This window comes from Toxorhynchites rutilus, chromosome 1 (genome assembly GCF_029784135.1).
Source record: "Toxorhynchites rutilus septentrionalis strain SRP chromosome 1, ASM2978413v1, whole genome shotgun sequence".
NCBI classification, from domain to species: domain Eukaryota; kingdom Metazoa; phylum Arthropoda; class Insecta; order Diptera; family Culicidae; genus Toxorhynchites; species Toxorhynchites rutilus.
In genome coordinates this window covers 181122912-181143136 of record NC_073744.1, presented here as the reverse complement: position 1 = coordinate 181143136, position 20225 = coordinate 181122912, and the positions used below count along the sequence as shown (strand labels likewise).

Sequence of the window (20225 nt, the reverse complement as noted above, 5' to 3'; positions counted from 1 at the left end):
CGGTGCTGCATTGGTTGAAAGCACTGCACAGAGAACATGATACGCGACCGGAAGCTGGGGATTAATCTGTGTACTGTATGATGCAGGTCATCCAGAATAAATCTCGAATGCTCTCGATCCGGGAGAGTGGTGTACGCTTCGCGTATGCAGAACTGAACTACTCGGAGTGATGCTATATTTAAATATTCAGGTATTTATGTGAGCGTTGAGAGTCCATGTGTTTGTAGCAATAGACGAGGATGAGGGAAGCCTTCAGTTGCACGGAATTCTCCAGCTGCGAATCCAGAACGAAAAAAGGGAAATTAGCGGACACATGTTATCTCGAAGTTTGGTACACGTATCAACCTGATATTCTAGTTGCAATTTTACAATTTGTAGCTTATTTCAAAATCTGTGATAGGATGGAGGGACAAAAATCAGTGACCAATTAAACTTTAAATAGAATTTGGAACCAATATTCGCTTCTGCTGATTTTTTGCTCCATTATTCTCATACTAGTTTATTCAAGTGATTCCGACAGAGCTCGGAAAAAAGCATTACACTAATGGAAATGTGCCTTTTCCTCCGACGCTGTATAACCTAATTAGTCCTTCAATCAGCTAACTTCCGGAACCTGTTTTGTCACCAATCTCCCCCTCAAGTAAACAACGAATGAAACGGAGCGAGACAACACATAGGTGAATTAAATTGTCGATGCTCTCGGGACACACCGTACTCTCTAATGGATGAAGAAGAGATCGTTATTCTAATTCATACCTTTAAAGATTAAATAGAACTGATTTAAAAAAAATTGCAGAACTGGCGACTTGAGCGGTGGATATAATCCGGTGTGTTCTAACAATAAACATCTTCAAACATCTCACTAAGCATCGATATTGAACTCGAAGATGTAATTCTCCAGCACATGAGTGTTGTTACCATAAATTTATCGCATCTGCATTGCATAATTACTGCCCATTTTGCTGCCTCATAAAGAATATTAGAGCGAGCTTTAAATACGCACATAATTACCATTTCCACCCCCACTCTTTTGATTAACGATTGCAAACTAAAGGCCATTAGCCTAATTAGAGAAGTGAAGAACAGCGTGATTTAAATTTATTTCCAACGATTTCTTGTCGAACCTATTGCTGGCCGACTATAGGTCAAATTCCACCGCCTTCGTCCTCTTGAATTCAACCGTTCCGGAAGCAATGTCACGTGGCGCCACGAAACATCAAACCAAACTCTCGACTCAAGAAAAATACAAGAAAACCCATTGCATTTTTTTCCTTCCCCGATGTCATCCTTTTTTTCTGTCCCACCTCACCGACAGCGCTTGGGGAAAGGAGAACACTTTTCCTTTCGTTACGATTGTCGGGAAAACTAACGTGACAGCAGAATTAACCGGAAAGCGAGCGAAGTTCTGTCTGACGGCGACTGGTTGCACACTTACACAGAGTACACACACATGCTAGCTAACAATATGGAACACGACAATGGATAGAATTCCTGTTCTTCGTCGGGAAATGTGTCGAGTAACGATTCTCTTCTGATACGACAACGAAAGCACTCAGGAGCATTCAGGGAGATCGGATGCAACAAATGGTTTGTTTGTTTATCGGTTTTGTTTCAAGCTGAGTGAGTTACATTGTGTTCCGCCGGAAGTGTTAAAAGCGGTGATCAACGGTATTTGCGTCAGTTTCAATAAAGTCCCATTATGTTTTCGTGTAATGGACCGAATTGTAGATGGATAGATTTAAGAAATCCTTTAGAAATCCTTTGAAATACCACATTTTAATCTGTACCAGAGGGGTTAAAAAGCTTTCTCATTTGCACTTTTTCTTCAAAAATTCTGTACCAAAAATCTGTACCATCGAAAATATTCGTTGTATATTTGTATATATATTTTATTAGAATAAAAAAAAACTCATTTAATTATTTCAAATACTACATTTACCTTTGCAAGTCATTCGAGTGTTTGATGGTGCTTATACAAAGCCACTATGTTTAACCAAATCTTTTGGTCTCAACATAGTGTTCATCGTATCGTTGCTGAGTCGATTTCAAAGCTTTTTTTGACGTCTTTCAGGAAGGGTGCAAAATCAGAAAACCAGGTCACGTTTTTATGAAATAAAGTTGACGTTAATAACTATTTTCACTGTGAACGAATTCTCATGATTTACATACCAATCGAATCGGAAATTCTCTAAGATTTGATTGATATGCTATACATTATAATTCGCTAATCTGTAAACGATTCAAAACTGGAAGAGCTTCCTTTTTTCCCATACATTTGTTCTGCCCATTTGTGTGCTAACCTTACCCGCATTTCGAATGCTTATAACTCGAACATTTCTTAACAGATCGAAAAGATGTTTGCATCAATTGAAAGAAAATATTTCTACACGTCTATCACAATTAATAAAATATTATTTTTCATGAGATGGTCAGTTGAATAACTGTAAAATGTCAAGCGTTATTTAAACGCCCTAACTGCCAAGTTTTGATTGGCTCGATTCACGGTTTCCCCAACACAGACTTCAAAATCAATGTACTTGTGGAAATCCGCTCTGCAAATATACATGCAAGTCGGGATATTTTTTGGTGTTGAGTACTTTTGTACTCGCTTGTCGCTGTGCAGACCGGAATATGTTTCCCTTAAACGTACTTTTAAACTGAGAAGCATGGGAAAATCGTCATTTCAGATACTAGAGGTGAATGAACTTTCACGGTTTGAGAACTACGTAAACATGAGATGTGCAATAATTCCAGAGGGAAATCAGCAAGCTTCACAGCCTAATTTTTCTTCCACGAGAAGCAATCTTCGCAAATCTTGGCATTTCTGGAAGCCACCTCCGGAAAATAAAAAAAAAAGTTTCCCGACATTTTGTACTATACATTTTATCCTCACAATTTACTCTGCTTTTTCATTGTTGCCAATTTGTAGAACTAGAAACACCTCAAACTTTTCTACAACTCTTTATTCTCTTTAATGCAACGTGTAATCTTTTTGCATCCTTCGTGCCCGAACTTAGACAAGACGTGACGACTGGCTTCTTACTCTTACTCTTCCACCCAGTGCGAGCAACAGGGATGCCGAACCACTGACAAGTTTCCAATTAAGATAAAGTTTCGGGACACTATTTATTCACGTCCCTAACATATGTTTTCGTATCATATATTCTATGAGATGGTAACATTTGGATGATGTAAAGCAAACTTGTTTCGTATATCACAACAAATTGTATTTTTCTGTGATGCTTTATTATAAAAAGTTGATGGGTCTGAGCCTAGGGGCACGGACGGGATCTTGACATAGGACTGTGATTGTGTGTAGTAATTGCATTTAAATTGAGTTTTTCATTGTTCAAAATCTGTATTTTTCTCTCTTTTGATACATCAAATGGATACCCTGGAAAAACTTGTATCCTTTAAATGGGTTAGATGGCATAACGTGGTAGAATTAGGTACCGCATTCTGTTCAAAAATGTACACAAAAATACCATTAAAGCCATTACTACCCTTCTCTTCTGTTTATTCAAACATGCAGAAGAAGACAAAGAGTCACCATGTATCATTTTTAAATACATGTCTAAATAGTTAAGACCTACATAAATATAAGCCTGAGTCAAATCAATCTATGACTACAAAAATATATTATAGATAAAAATAGCATTATCTCCTTCGTTACCACGTTGTCCGGAATATTGTTTGTAATAACTTTATAGCCCTGTAAGATCGCGTCTACTCAAGCTATCATAATCTGATTTACGTGGGTATACCCTTTCGATCTTCTAAATCAGCAGCCATTTAAATTAATTTATTGGATTTTTACATAACCAAACAACATACTCGATATTATGACATCCTGGACCACAATTACACAAATTGTTAGTAGTGAGACCTACACGATAAAAACATGAATTGAGCACAAATGGATTGGACAACATACAATATAATATAAAATTAATGTCTATTATCGGTAAATGGAGAATAATTCATTTTACGCATCAACTCACATTATGAGCTAACGCCCGAATTCAGGCAAAAAGGTTGCACTTTGCGTCGGGGTGGAAGCGAGTGGGTAGTGCAATCGAAAGAAAACAAACCCAATTAAATCGTCAAATTGTTAACTTTTTTTTACTATATTCACTGTTCATGTTTCAAGCAAAAAATTCTGGATAAATTTCCTGCCTAATGATATTAAGAGGTCAAGGATTTGACCACTGTCATACAGTGGAATTGCAGAAGCATCATCCCTAAACTAGACCAATTTAAATTTTTAGTTCATAGTTCTAACTGTGACGTATTTTCTCTCTGTGAAACATGGCTTTGTTCAGCCGACGAGCTGAATTTTCACGATTTCAACATTATTCGCCTAGATCGTAACGACTCGTTTGGTGGCTTACTATTGGGGATCAAAAAACGTCACTCCTTCTATAGAGTCACTATCCCATCGATTACAGGCATTGAAGTTGTCGCTTGCCAGATACAAATCAATGGCAAAGAACTCCGCATTGCTTCGCACGGTAGGCCGCCATCAGTTCTTTGATATTATCGAGGCATTGCCGGAGCCGCGGTTAATCTTAGGTGACTTCAACGCCCATGGAACAGCATGGGGGTCACTCTACGATGACAACCGTGCCACGTTGATTTATGATCTGTGCGACAACTTCAACATGACAGTTTTAAATACTGGGGAAGCAACTAGGATAGCCAACCCTCCTGCACGGGCAAGCATGCTAGACATATCTCTCTGCTCTTCTTCATTATCCCTGGATTGCACATGGAAGGTAATCCAAGATCCCCACGGTAGTGATCACCTACCAATAATTTTATCGATCGCCAATGAATCAAAATCTAGTGAGTCAGTCGATATTGCGTATGACCTCACGAAGAATATTGACTGGAGAAAATTTGCGGAATTAATATCTGAAGCAATCATTTCGATGCATGAACTTCCTCCCCTTGAAGAGTATAATTTTATATCAAGTTTGATTTACGATAGCGCACTTCAAGCTCAAAAAAAAAACGTGTACCGGCTACCACTTTCCGACGTCGTCCTCCATCACTTTGGTGGGACAGGGAGTGTTCAAAGGTCTACCTTGAAAAATCATCCGCTTTCAAAAAATTCAGGAAAACTGGATTAGTGGAATGGTTTCGAAAGTACCAAACTCTAGAAGCCAAACTAAAAGGTCTGATTAAAGCAAAAAAGCGTGGATATTGGCGGAAATTCGTCAATGGTTTGTCAAGGGAGACCGCTATGAGTACTCTTTGGGATACGGCTAGGAGAATGCGTGGCTGGAACCATACCAATGAAAGTGAGGAATACTCTGACTGTTGGATTTTCAAATTTGCAAGGAAGGTTTGTCCCGAATCTGTTCCTGCACAAAGCGTCGTACGCGATATTCCGCTCCAATGCGATTATGAGAATTTTTCGATGGTATAATTCTCAATTGCCCTCCTCTCATGTAACAATTCAGCTCCGGGGTCGGACAAGATTAAATTCAACTTGTTGAAGAATCTTCCCGACTTGGCGAAACAGCGTTTGCTGAACTTGTTCAACTTGTTTCTGGAGCTGAATATTGTCCCACATGACTGGAGACAAGTGAGAGTGATAGCCATACGGAAACCCAACAAGCCGGCTTGCGATCACAACTCGTATAGGCCGATTGCAATGTTATCCTGTATTCGTAAATTGTTAGAGAAAATGATTCTACTTCGTTTGGACAAGTGGGTTGAAGCGAACAATTTGCTGTCAAATACGCAGTTTGGCTTCCGCCGAGGTAAAGGGACAAACGATTGTCTCGCGCTGCTATCTTCTGAAATCCAAAAGCATTTGCTCCCAAAGAACATATGGCTTCCGTTTTCCTCGATATCAAAGGGGCATTTGATTCAGTTTCCATGGAAATTCTCTCAGAGAAGCTTCATAATCGTGGACTTTCACCAATTCTGAATAATTTCCTGTACAATTTACTGTCAGAAAAGCACATGAATTTCTCTCATGGCAACTCAAAATCTTCTCGTTACAGTTTTATGGGCCTACCGCAAGGCTCCTGCCTAAGCCCCCTCTTGTACAGTTTTTACGTCAATGATATAGATGATTGTCTAACTAGAGACTGCACGCTGAGACAACTTGCAGACGATGGAGTTATTTCCATCACGGGTACTAATCCAGTCGCTCTGCAAAAGTCGTTGCCAGATACCCTGAACAATCTGTTCACGTGGGCCCTCAAGCTGGGTATCGAATTCTCTACGGAGAAAACCGAAATGGTCGTTTTTTCTAGGAAGCACGAACCCGCCCAATTCCAGCTTCACCTATCCGGCAAAACGATCCAACACTCTATGTTTTTCAAATACCTGGGTGTATATTTTGATTCTAAATGTACCTGGGGGAGACACATTGCGTATTTGAAACAGAAATGCCAGCAAAGAATCAATTTTCTCCAAACAATTACCGGGACATGGTGGGGCGCCCATCCAGGAGACCTCATTCAGTTGTACAAAACAACGATATTGTCAGTGTTAGAATATGGCAGTTTTTGCTTCCGATCAGCTGCCAGGATTCATATTCTCAAGCTGGAGAGGATACAATATCGTTGCTTGCGTATAGCCATGGGGTGTTTGCATTCGACACATACGATGAGTCTCGAAGTTTTGGCAGGAGTACCCCCGCTTACTCTTCGGTTCACAGAATTATCCTACAGATTTCTCATCCGTTGCAAGATCATGAATCCATTGGTGATTGATAACTTCGAAAATCTACTCCAACTGACTCCTCAGTCAAGTTTTATGTCTTTATACCATGAGTACCTTACCCACGACGTGCACCCTTCACCAGGCATCTCCAACCAAGTTTGCTTCCCATACTTTTGCAATTCCTCTGTCATTTTTGATCTGTCCATGCGACAAAAAATCCATGGAATACCAGATCACCTACGCTCCAATATTATTCCGTCGATACTTTCGGAAAAATATGGGAAAGTTGGATCTGATAAAATGTTCTTTACTGACGGTTCATACATAAACGGGTCCACTGGATTCGGCATCTTCAATGAAAATTCCAGTGCCTCTTTCAAACTCAAAGATCCTTGTTCCGTGTATGTCGCAGAAATTGGTGCGATATACTATGCTCTAGGGATCATTGAAACACTGCCCATCGACCATTATTTTATTTTTTCAGACAGTCTCAGCTTAATAGAGGCAATCCGCTCAATGAAAGTTGATCATCTTATTTCCTAACAAGAATAAGACATCTATTGAGTGTTTTGGTCGAAACATTATTCAAGATTACCTTAGCATGGGTTCCCTCTCATTGCTCGATTCCGGGGAATGAGAAAACGGACTCGCTAGCTAAGGTGGGCGCTTCAGAAGGCACACTTTTTGAAAGGCAAATTGCTTATAACGAATTTTTTCACATTCCTCGTCAGGACACACTCGTTAGTTGGCAGCGCATGTGGAGTGAAGATGAGTTCGGTCGTTGGTTACACACGATTATCCCTAAGGTTTCAACGAGTGCTTGGTTTAAGGGATTGAATGTAGGTCGTGATTTCATTCGCGTGATATCTCGGCTCATGTCCAATCACTACAACCTAAACGCGCATCTCTATCGAATTGGGCTCGCAGCAAACAATCTTTGTGATTGTGGCGATGGCTACCACGACATCGAGCATGTTGTTTGGTCGTGTATCCGGTTCCATGCTGCTCGCTCTCAGCTCTCTAGAGCACTGAGAGCACAAGGCAGACAATCGGATATCCCCGTCCGGGATATCTTAGGTAGCCGTGATCCTGATCTACTGCTTCATCTATACCTGTTCCTCAGAAACGCTGATGTCAACGTTTAATGATGTTTCCTTCGTTGTGTCCCCGTTTCATATCCCTCCTATCCGATCGATAAACTTTTACTTAGTCGCGGCAATACATACACACACTCTTTACAGATACACGGGCCAAAGGTTGTGCAGTCCACTGATGATTCAACAAGAGCCAAAGGTTGTACCGCTCATGACAACTCTACACGAGCTGATGATTGCGCCGGCTAGTGACCATTCTATCCAGGATTCCTCGAGTCGAGAAGACGCACCACGCTAGATATGGGGTACAGACTAGGGGGGCGTTGCTGATTAATGGTCAGCTGCATCCCAATAGGAAGTATCCCGTGTCGGGCACACGTACAGAGCATTGGAGACAGCAAAATCCCAATTACGAGAACACTTGTAATACTAACCTCGAGCCGACCGCGAGTAATCGGTTACATATTACTAACATAGATAATAAGAAAAACTGTCAAAATATTGAACTCCGGCCCCGTCAGGCTAACGCCATATGAGCCTTGATAAAAATATATATTTTGGAAAAAAAACAACATATGTCGCAATAACCATTTTGAGTAATATGCGTTTGAAAACTCTTAATAAATCGTTACATTTTTCGTAGAGTGACCCCGCTATATAGAAATCAAAGACATAGTCCTATGTCAAAACTAGTGCATAGTACATACCATTTATCTCTCTACTTTTGCCTTTTGCTTTTATACCGATTTTTTGAATTAAATTTTTATACTTTACGACAAAGTATATTACTTTTTCTACTTGGCATTTAACTTTCAAGGGAACAAACATGTCAAATACGTTAATGAAATATATCGAATTAACAAAAGGAATGGTTTGTGTTTTTTTATTTTTTTCGGCGGTCACCGACTTGGCGCTCTGTTCCTCGCTATGTCAAACACAAATAATACACATTTAATATTCATGTTTCACGTATATGTAGATCGTTAAAACATTAAAACACACTTACAATACATCAGTTATTTTTTATTTAACGACCAACATATTCAATAGATATAATTTTTATGGCAGAACAATGTTTGCCGGGCCAGCTAGTTATAAACTGAAAAAAATGCTTTCATCTCAAATTTAACTCTTCCAACATACGGCTAATTCAAACTAGGCGTTCTCTTCGGAACTGGATTTGTCCCGCAGACACTACTTTAAGCGCAAAATGCAATCGATTTTAGCAATTCCAATAGTAAATTCTCTAAAGACTTCTCCAACAGTCTAAATTGGTTATTGACAGCAAAGCACATTTCAACAAATGCTAAAACAACACGAAAAAACGAAGAATATGATGGAAATCGTTCTTTATTCTAAGAATGGCGTAATCATCTTCGATACGACCTAATTTGGTACTGAGACACGTACATATGCACTGAATTCCACTCTCTACATTCATGATACTTGCCAACGCGTCTCGAATCAAAATTCTCGAAGAGAGAACCAAATCGCGATTGAAGCTTTTATAATCCACTAATTGGCAGTTAAATTAGAACCGGGATTAGCGTCCAAATCGGGAGTTACGATTACGGCGCCCATCTCGACTGAATAATTATAATTTTACAGCATGGTGATTTGAGAGGTCTATTCTAGGTTCCACCAGTTTCCCGTACATTATCGAAGAGATGTTGCCTTTGATAGAACTGCCCTTCAGAAAGTTTCCGCTAATAAACTTTAAACGCCAAATCATAATGCTTGTGGCAACGAGGAGTAAATACTTAAAGCGGGATAGTGAAGGCAACCAGAGGAATCCGGTATAAACAAACACCCACACACCGCGGCGAGTGGGTGCTTCGGGAAAGCGTCCTTCCAGATCAGTCATTAAGCAGAATCTCCTTATCGATTTCCCCCCAGGGGTAGAAAGCCACGACGGAAACCACACAACTCCTTCCTTCCTGTTCTAGTTTCCTTTGTCGTTGCTCCAAAGGAAGCGCGTTGGATGTTTTTTTTTCTCAAGCTTCATGCTTCAGTCAAATCGAAATGGCAGACCGGTTTTGATGGGAAAACTTTTACGCTGATGGATTGATTGCCGCCAGTTGGAATCGAGATTGAATGCCAACAGGAACATAAATTTGTGATGTGGTTTGTCTGCACGGGCGGAATTTCATTTGAAAATTTAAATTTCATTGTTCAATTTGGTGGAAAGATACTGCTTCTTCTTTCGCATCGCGCCTTGTTTAGCACCGATTTATTGCGGAATTCCCCCTTTTCAGCTTTTCAGCTCTTGGCATGCTCGTTAAAGCCCAACCCCGTTATGGCCGGGAAATATTGTTATGAAAATGCCAGGCGAAAGGCAGCCGATAAAGCTGATAAAGAGCCGTTAAATGATGGAAATGGCCGTCCAGGGGCCTGAAGCAACGGGAATGAGGGTCAATAATGGATAAACTTTGGCGCGCTGTTCTAATGGGCAGCAGTAATTGGCAATGGCCTATTTGTTTTGTGGGCTTACTAACGGGGTGGAGGTTCACACGGAATGCTCTCTGGAATTCGGGGCATTCGAGTGGAGGATATTTTGATACGACCATCATTCCTGAACCGGTCGTCCGTATTAAAAAGCTATTTCTGGGGTGTGGTCTTACCACAATTCTTGTGTGGATTATATCACCTGTTCGATATCGATATCCTTCCGTCTTGGCCGCAATAAGAAATGAGGGGGTTAAATTCGATTAGCGTTCGACCACATAAAAGGCAACCACAAACCATATAAACGAATAGAAGTTCCTGATTCAATAAAGGGATAAGAAGAAATCAATTTTTTTAATTTGAAGGTGCGCCTCCGCTGCCGTATCCTGAATCAAACTTGACCGTTCCAATTTAGAACATTTTATCGGCTTGAAGATTAAGGTTACAATAATGGATGAAAACACATTAAGTGTTAGTGAGGTTAGCTTTTCAAATGATGTAGCATACCACATGGGCTAAAAAGTCCCGGGATTTACCAGCAGATGGCGCCTCTAAAAATGAACAAGATTTATTTCGAGAGGTTCATCTGTCACTGCTAGTTTCATGACATTTCGGTTATTTGTTCACAAACTACAGTTGTTTAAGTGTCACTACCTGAGCATGGAAAATGTAAAAAGAGGAATATTTCGTATTTTGATCAAACCTTTTTTGCAGGGAAATACTCCTGTTATTCCACTCCTGCTACTTCGAGAACAACAGTTTATCTGTGACTTAGTGAATTTAAAATGGGGCCTACAAGCACCGCAGATGCACCTCGCTCTGGAAGGCCAAAAGAGGCTACGAAACCAGAAATCGTAAAACAAGTGCATCGACTCGTTTTGAACGATCGTAAAGTGAAGTTACGCGAGTTAGCTGAGACCGTAGGCATTTCAAAAGAACGAGTGGACATGGAAAGGCTATCCGCGCGATGGGTGCCGCGTTTGCTGACCGTTGACCAAAAACAACGGCGCGTTGATGATTCAACAGGCGGTTTGGCGTTGTTGAAGCGTGGACTTCTTTCGACGTTTTGTGACAATGGATTAAACGTGGATCCATTACCACACTCCTAAGTCCAATAGGCAGAGTGGCACTGAAGCATATTTCGAAGAATTAGACGTTTTGTACTACAGAAACGGAATCGAAATGTTGGAAACTTGGTATATCAAGTGTATTGCCCTTGAAGGAAACTATGTTGAGGAATAAATACAATTTGCCCAAAAACGATTGTTTAAATTAAAAATTCCGAGTTTTGTCAGCCCATGTAGTATTAACATCCTTGAATGAATTCAACGCTTCAAGCCGCTTTGAGGCCGGTATCGCCGAAAAAGTGGAATAGCGAATAGCGAATAGCGAATAGCGAATAGCGAATAGCGAATAGCGAATAGCGAATAGCGAATAGCGAATAGCGAATAGCGAATAGCGAATAGCGAATAGCGAATAGCGAATAGCGAATAGCGAATAGCGAATAGCGAATAGCGAATAGCGAATAGCGAATAGCGAATAGCGAATAGCGAATAGCGAATAGCGAATAGCGAATAGCGAATAGCGAATAGCGAATAGCGAATAGCGAATAGCGAATAGCGAATAGCGAATAGCGAATAGCGTTCCTTTCAGAAATTATATCGGAAGTGATATTCGTCTAATTTCATGCAATAATTTCGCAGTTCTACGTTAACAATGTGGTCTTGTCCTGTTCGAGAGATAAAGATAGAAGGCACTCTTCTCAACGCGTGCTTTCAAACTATGATTCTGCATCTATGCCCGATTCAGCTGTTTTTTTTTTAAGTGGAGCACATGAAATATCCCAAATCAAATTGTGGCTTTTTGTGTGCTGAAAGTGGCCACCAGTGATCCAGCGAATAGTCGATGTACCGTTGGCGAGTCGTCCTTTTTTGTTTCCTGTCCCAATCAAAGGCAAACAAAATCGGATGCTATGCTAACAATATCACGCCTGACCACCCACAACAATCCCTACAGGGATTCCTGTTTCACGTTCACGTGATGCATCACGGCCGAGGGTGTGCTGTTCAATACATTGATTACTTTCAGTTTTCGCATGTGGCATTGAAGCATGAACATTGAATTGTTAGCATTTAATTTTGAAAAAAAAATATTCATCGGTTTTCTGTGCGTGAGCTCCCTTGATCAGCTGCAATATATTGACGAATTTTGTTCCTGGGACGTATTTCTGTTGCGGAGGAAGGGAATTTATGTAGAGCGACTCTTCGATTACACATCCAGTTAATAGCTTCTATTAATTGAATTGAACAATCAATTAATTATGCATTTGCTTATCGAAACATTATATACATGAACTCAAAGAAGCACGAATGGGCTCCATCTTAATCTTTCCAATTACCACACGTTCAAGCTTCGTTATCGCACTTCTAATTACAATCTAAGTCTGTGGCAAGCCATCGTCTGTCAAGTGATGCTCTCTCGAACAGAGAATCATTCGACGAGAATCATTAAACAGTTGTACCAAGACCAAGCACAACAGCCAGCAGCCTCATCACTTGAGACATCCTTCGGTTGCTGATGCTAAATCGACAGTAAGATAGCTCCTCAAACGAGACTCATTCCTATACCGGAGGCCGGGGCTTATTTTCATTTCCCAATCCGGGTCCGTTAGACGGAAATCCTTCTAATGAAATAAATTAAATTCTGGCCTGGTTTGCCGCAACATAACTCAGGCTCGGGTTTGATGTCGAGTCTGCTATTCACGTCAGTCACGCCATATAAAGGGTGTGTCACATCAAATTGCATCACGGAAAAAACTCTGTAGAAATTCGCTCAGTAGACCGATCCTTTTGAAAATTTTAGACAGTAAAATAAAAACTATGCAACAACTTTTGGCATTTTCTTTTTATTCATACTTCGAGCCCAATCCCGTATGCTCGCACCTTCCTCTTTATCCCGTCCATAAGGTTCTGTACAACGTCAGGTTGTAGTTTTTTTTTGAACAGAAATCCATTTTCTCTTGAAGTACGCCTCCGATTTGACAACTTTTGGGTTCTTCCGGAGGGCCTGCTTCATAATCGCCCAATATTTCTCTATTGGGCGAAGCTCCGGCGCGTTGGGCGGGTTCATTTCCTTTGGCACGAAGGTGACCCCGTTGGCTTCGTACCACTCCAACACGTCCTTTGAATAGTGGCACGAAGCGAGATCCGGCCAGAAGATGGTCGGGCCCTCGTGCTGCTTCAATAGTGGTAGTAAGCGCTTCTGTAGGCACTCCTTAAGGTAAACCTGCCCGTTTACCGTGCCGGTCATCACGAAGGGGGCGCTCCGCTTTCCGCAAGAGCAGATCGCTTGCCACACCATGAACTTTTTGGCAAACTTGGATAGTTTCTGCTTGCGAATCTCCTCCGGAACGCTGAATTTGTCCTCTGCGGAGAAGAACAACAGGCCCGGCAGCTGACGAAAGTCCGCTTTGACGTAGGTTTCGTCGTCCATTACCAGGCGATGCGGCTTCGTCAGCATTTCGGTGTACAGCTTCCGGGCTCGCGTCTTCCCCACCATGTTTTGCCTTTCGTCGCGGTTAGGAGCCTTCTGAAGATTGTATGTACGCATGCCCTCCCGCTGCTTGGTCCGCTGGACGAATGAACTTGACAAATTCAGCTTATTAGCGACATCCCGGACCGAACTTATCGGATCACGTCTGAACTGCTTTACTACGCGCTTGTGATCTTTTGCACTGACGGAGCATCCATTTTTGCCGTTCTTCACCTTCCGGTCGATGGTTAGGTTCTCGAAGTATCGTTTTAGTACTCTGCTGACCGTGGATTGGACGATTCCCAGCATCTTACCGATTTCCCGATGTGACAACTCCGGATTCTCGAAATGAGTGCACAGGATTAATTCACGACGCTCTTTTTCGTTCGACGACATTTTTCCAAATTTACGAAAAATTGACAGTGAAGCATGGCCAACGTGATCTATACACTCTTATCTGATTATAAGCGAAAGCTGAAGTTGTAATTCCTAAAAATTAAATTTCTACAGCGTTTTTTTCCGTGATGCAATTTGATGTGACACACCCTTTAGGCTAGCTTATTGAAGCATGAGGCAGTCATCAGACACAGGAACATTTCAGGAAATTTTCATCAAATTGTGCGTCAAAGGACATGTATACGAATGTTTTTCGTGTGTAATTTTATACTTTAAAGCTTCTATAAGAAGAATCAATCAACCGTTTCATGCTTCAACAGTACAACGTTTTGAAGCGATTTCAAATCATTGAAACGTCAATCACTCCACCATCGGAGAAAAACAAATTATGTGTCTCGGCTTGTGATAGGTAAAAGCAATATTCGACGAGCAAAGCAGACTTGTTTTTGATATTACACTTCTGTCAAGTCAAGCTTAATACGCATAGATGCTGAGCACATCCCTATACTTCTGCAGAATGTCTTTTTATGACTAAAGCTTTTCCACTTGTACCAAAAACGTTTTCCAAATATCTAATCACTAGGTGAAAGCATGGTAACAAATCCCAAAGCACAGATAAGCATCAACGCTACGAAATCGATCGATCGAAGATCCCGGAATACTTTTGATTCTCTCACCATTGTTCATCGAATGGAATCAGGATGAGATTTAATTCGTTGCCCCGAAAGGATAGCCTTTTATTGTATCACCTCGTCCAACCGAATGGCTGCCACAGACAATCGATAGAGCCCCAGAGAGAGCAATAAAGTTCTAATTGATGCAAAGTCGATTTGGTTTTCCCACCTTGGTTGTTGAATGTGAACTGCTGCAGAATGTGTCAGCCATCGTGCGGCCAGGTCCTTGTTATTTTTTTCCGAATGGACCATTCGATTGGGATGAACTTCCGGCTGTAGAGTATGATGAAAAGGAAATTTCATATTTGAAATGGTAGCCGAAAATTGAACATCGCATAATTGCATGACAGTGGAGATTGTGCATTTTGGGAGGATCTTTCGGCATTGTAAACCTGCACTTGAGACAATCATTTTTCCACTAGGCAAATTAATTTATTGAATAACCAGGCCATGAGATAGCGTTGAGTTGTTAAAAATTGAATGAAAATGTTATTGTTATTGGACGTGAAACTTCATTCGATGTTTTTTTTTTGCATGAAAACACATTTATTCGACTTATAAAAATGAATTAACACATCATTCAAAGAATATTTCCATATAGCCCATATTCCATATTTCTGGGAATTTTTCAAAATCCGTCGCGAAAGAAACGTATATCTTTTGGAGCCAAGAATTAATCCAGCCAATTTCTGAAATGTTCTGCATATTCCACTTAAAGTGTTCTGCATCGAACGAATCTTGCTATCTATAGAAGTCTCCATTGACGTTTGACTCGCTACTCGCTACTCGCTACTCGCTACTCGCTACTCGATACTCGCTACTCGCTACTCGATACTCGCTACTCGCTACTCGCTACTCGCTACTCGCTACTCGCTACTCGCTACTAGCTACTCGCTACTCGCTACTCGCTACTCGCTACTAGCTACTCGCTACTAGCTACTCGCTACTCGCTACTCGCTACTCGCTACTCGCTACTCGCTACTCGCTACTCGCTACTCGCTACTCGCTACTCGCTACTCGCTACTCGCTACTCGCTACTCGCTACTCGCTACTCGCTACTCGCTACTCGCTACTCGCTACTCGCTACTCGCTACTCGCTACTCGCTACTCGCTACTCGCTACTCGCTACTCGCTACTCGCTACTCGCTACTCGCTACTCGCTACTCGCTACTCGCTACTCGCTACTCGCTACTCGCTACTCGCTACTCGCTACTCGCTACTCGCTACTCGCTACTCGCTACTCGCTACTCGCTACTCGCTACTCGCTACTCGCTACTCGCTACTCGCTACTCGCTACTCGCTACTCGCTACTCGCTACTCGCTACTCGCTACTCGCTACTCGCTACTCGCTACTCGCTACTCGCTACTCGCTACTCGCTACTCGCTACTCGCTACTCGCTACTCGCTACTCGCTACTCGCTACTCGCTACTCGCTACTCGCTACTCGCTACTCGCTACTCGCTACTCGCTACTCGCTACTCGCTACTCGCTACTCGCTACTCGCTACTCGCTACTCGCTACTCGCTACTCGCTACTCGCTACTCGCTACTCGCTACTCGCTACTCGCTACTCGCTTTTCTATTTCTCTTTCTATTTCTATTTCTATTTCTATTTCTATTTCTATTTCTATTTCTATTTCTATTTCTATTTCTATTTCTATTTCTATTTCTATTTCTATTTCTATTTCTATTTCTATTTCTATTTCTATTTCTATTTCTATTTCTATTTCTATTTCTATTTCTATTTCTATTTCTATTTCTATTTCTATTTCTATTTCTATTTCTATTTCTATTTCTATTTCTATTTCTATTTCTATTTCTATTTCTATTTCTATTTCTATTTCTATTTCTATTTCTATTTCTATTTCTATTTCTATTTCTATTTCTATTTCTATTTCTATTTCTATTTCTATTTCTATTTCTATTTCTATTTCTATTTCTATTTCTATTTCTATTTCTATTTCTATTTCTATTTCTATTTCTATTTCTATTTCTATTTCTATTTCTATTTCTATTTCTATTTCTATTTCTATTTCTATTTCTATTTCTATTTCTATTTCTATTTCTATTTCTATTTCTATTTCTATTTCTATTTCTATTTCTATTTCTATTTCTATTTCTATTTCTATTTCTATTTCTATTTCTATTTCTATTTCTATTTCTATTTCTATTTCTATTTCTATTTCTATTTCTATTTCTATTTCTATTTCTATTTCTATTTCTATTTCTATTTCTATTTCTATTTCTATTTCTATTTCTATTTCTATTTCTATTTCTATTTCTATTTCTATTTCTATTTCTATTTCTATTTCTATTTCTATTTCTATTTCTATTTCTATTTCTATTTCTATTTCTATTTCTATTTCTATTTCTATTTCTATTTCTATTTCTATTTCTATTTCTATTTCTATTTCTATTTCTATTTCTATTTCTATTTCTATTTCTATTTCTATTTCTATTTCTATTTCTATTTCTATTTCTATTTCTATTTCTATTTCTATTTCTATTTCTATTTCTATTTCTATTTCTATTTCTATTTCTATTTCTATTTCTATTTCTATTTCTATTTCTATTTCTATTTCTATTTCTATTTCTATTTCTATTTCTATTTCTATTTCTATTTCTATTTCTATTTCTATTTCTATTTCTATTTCTATTTCTATTTCTATTTCTATTTCTATTTCTATTTCTATTTCTATTTCTATTTCTATTTCTATTTCTATTTCTATTTCTATTTCTATTTCTATTTCTATTTCTATTTCTATTTCTATTTCTATTTCTATTTCTATTTCTATTTCTATTTCTATTTCTATTTCTATTTCTATTTCTATTTCTATTTCTATTTCTATTTCTATTTCTATTTCTATTTCTATTTCTATTTCTATTTCTATTTCTATTTCTATTTCTATTTCTATTTCTATTTCTATTTCTATTTCTATTTCTATTTCTATTTCTATTTCTATTTCTATTTCTATTTCTATTTCTATTTCTATTTCTATTTCTATTTCTATTTCTATTTCTATTTCTATTTCTATTTCTATTTCTATTTCTATTTCTATTTCTATTTCTATTTCTATTTCTATTTCTATTTCTATTTCTATTTCTATTTCTATTTCTATTTCTATTTCTATTTCTATTTCTATTTCTATTTCTATTTCTATTTCTATTTCTATTTCTATTTCTATTTCTATTTCTATTTCTATTTCTATTTCTATTTCTATTTCTATTTCTATTTCTATTTCTATTTCTATTTCTATTTCTATTTCTATTTCTATTTCTATTTCTATTTCTATTTCTATTTCTATTTCTATTTCTATTTCTATTTCTATTTCTATTTCTATTTCTATTTCTATTTCTATTTCTATTTCTATTTCTATTTCTATTTCTATTTCTATTTCTATTTCTATTTCTATTTCTATTTCTATTTCTATTTCTATTTCTATTTCTATTTCTATTTCTATTTCTATTTCATTGACGAGCGACAAGATTGTGGGTGTTATGCGCTCAGTAATGGCTTCATTACAGGAGAAACACGGAGCGTGGTAAAAGACTGGGGTGTAATCAGTCCCGTAATATGGTAGTATTCCAATACGAAAATTGGTGGTTAAATGGTGGAGAAAATTGAATACTAATGTGTGTCCTTTTTATCATCGCCTTGTTAACAATCGATATTGGCTTCCCAATTCAGCGTTCTTCCCAAGCGTCGGATTATTTGCTTTGATAACAACAGAAAGTAGCCAATTTCAAGCGGCAATCTGTAGCAGAGAACAAGATAGGTCGTTTCAAGGAAAAAACACAAAAAAAATCAATGGAAATGCAAAAATCCAGGCGGTGTGTCACCCATTCTTATGCCCTCTTTCGTTAGGGCGCCTAACGCTAGAGCCTCATACAAGGAACATCGCGAAATCGGTTTACAGTTCGCTCCCAGTTGAGTGGGTCATTTCTTTTGTTCTGACTTTTAAGTGACTCATAATCCGGCACGTTTCGTCCTTTCGATGTTCTCGGGGAAGTCCGTACGAAGAAACGTGATGCAAATAGTGAACAACGCTGGCTCCATGATGGCAGCCTTGTTGGGCTAATGCCTAATGCCGTTTTGCTTGGCCACGTGGATTGTGTTCGATTTTTTGGGAGGAATAAATCATTGCGCTTTGGTTGCACGATCCGGTTCTTATGCGATAAAGAGACTCAACCAATTTGTTGGTATCGTTTTTGTCCCTCCCAGATCATTGGGGACGAATTAGATTAGATGGAATCGGGGAGTCAATTTTGTGGGAAATGGATATTCAAGGCTTGAATCAGATACGGAATTTGTTCTATTTCGAAACAATAATCAAATCATTTTAAAATGTTAGTACTCCACTGATGCTATATCCAATGAACGATTGAAGGATTCAATTCGCATGGGGGGATGGTTACAAGCCAACGGTCCAACCCTTTGTTCATTCGCGACGATCCGCTTTCGCAGTTTGGAGCGCGCACATAACCCCACACTGGCAGCCCCAATAGAGGAGGCCCGCCATATGTGGAGCGATGTTAAGCATGGTACTACCTGTGCCGCCTCGCCCACAACAATTGCAAATCCCAAATCGGAAATCGTTTCGCATTTGACACAGTCACTACGCTAAGCCCCGGTGAAGTTTGAAGCGGAAAAGCATGTTTCTTTTCTGGTGAACAATCCGACGACTTCGGTCCCAGGCTGGATAGGATCAGGGGTATGACTAAAACGTCAAATCCCTCATATTGCCAATGTACCCAATATTGCTGCGGTTTACTGACATTTTGGTTCTGACAATTACTGTTGTTTACAACACGGTCCGGTTGTATAGTTAAATAGTGGCTAACTTTAAACTCCATGTTGAATCTGAACACCTCCATGTGAAACCGAAATATGAAAATCGCTTATGCAGTTAGAAATAAAGCAGCGCAATTTCCGCGATTTCAACGATTTCAATCCTCGCAAATGGTATGTTGATAAACAAACGACGCCATATTGATTTTGACTTTGGGTAGCCTATATTCAATTGATGTCTAACCCCTGGATAGGATGCAAGTTGTGAACACGGATTCATTATTGTTGCATCGCTGTTATTATATTAGTATGTATAACAGAAGTAGAACGCTATTTTGCTTTGTTCAACGACAATACTTATCGGTTTCGCTGGGGGCGATGAATACTATTTTGAATAAAATTATGTGAAATATATCACATCTCTCGGTATCATTTTCGTTTATGAGATGTGTGTTTTGTGGAAGACTGTATGGAGAAGCTCCTACACAGAGTTTTGGGAGGTGTTTGTTCGTTCTTATTGATCCAAAATGTGCTTATTTTATGCACATACACACTCAATAGCAGATTGTTATTTCTGTTCAAGTTCAATAAGTTCCGTAATCCAATCACTGTTTTC

The 20225-nt window shown here is 39.3% G+C and overlaps 1 protein-coding gene across 1 annotated transcript; it reads left to right on the top strand.

The window, feature by feature from the left end:
* Positions 1-10670: 10670 nt before the first annotated feature.
* Positions 10671-19445, top strand: LOC129761622 (uncharacterized). Its single transcript, XM_055759358.1, has 3 exons — positions 10671-10700; positions 15709-16379; positions 19286-19445. The coding sequence occupies exons 1-3, from the start codon at positions 10671-10673 to the stop codon at positions 19443-19445; spliced, it is 861 nt and encodes a 286-aa protein (XP_055615333.1).
* Positions 19446-20225: the final 780 nt, after the last annotated feature.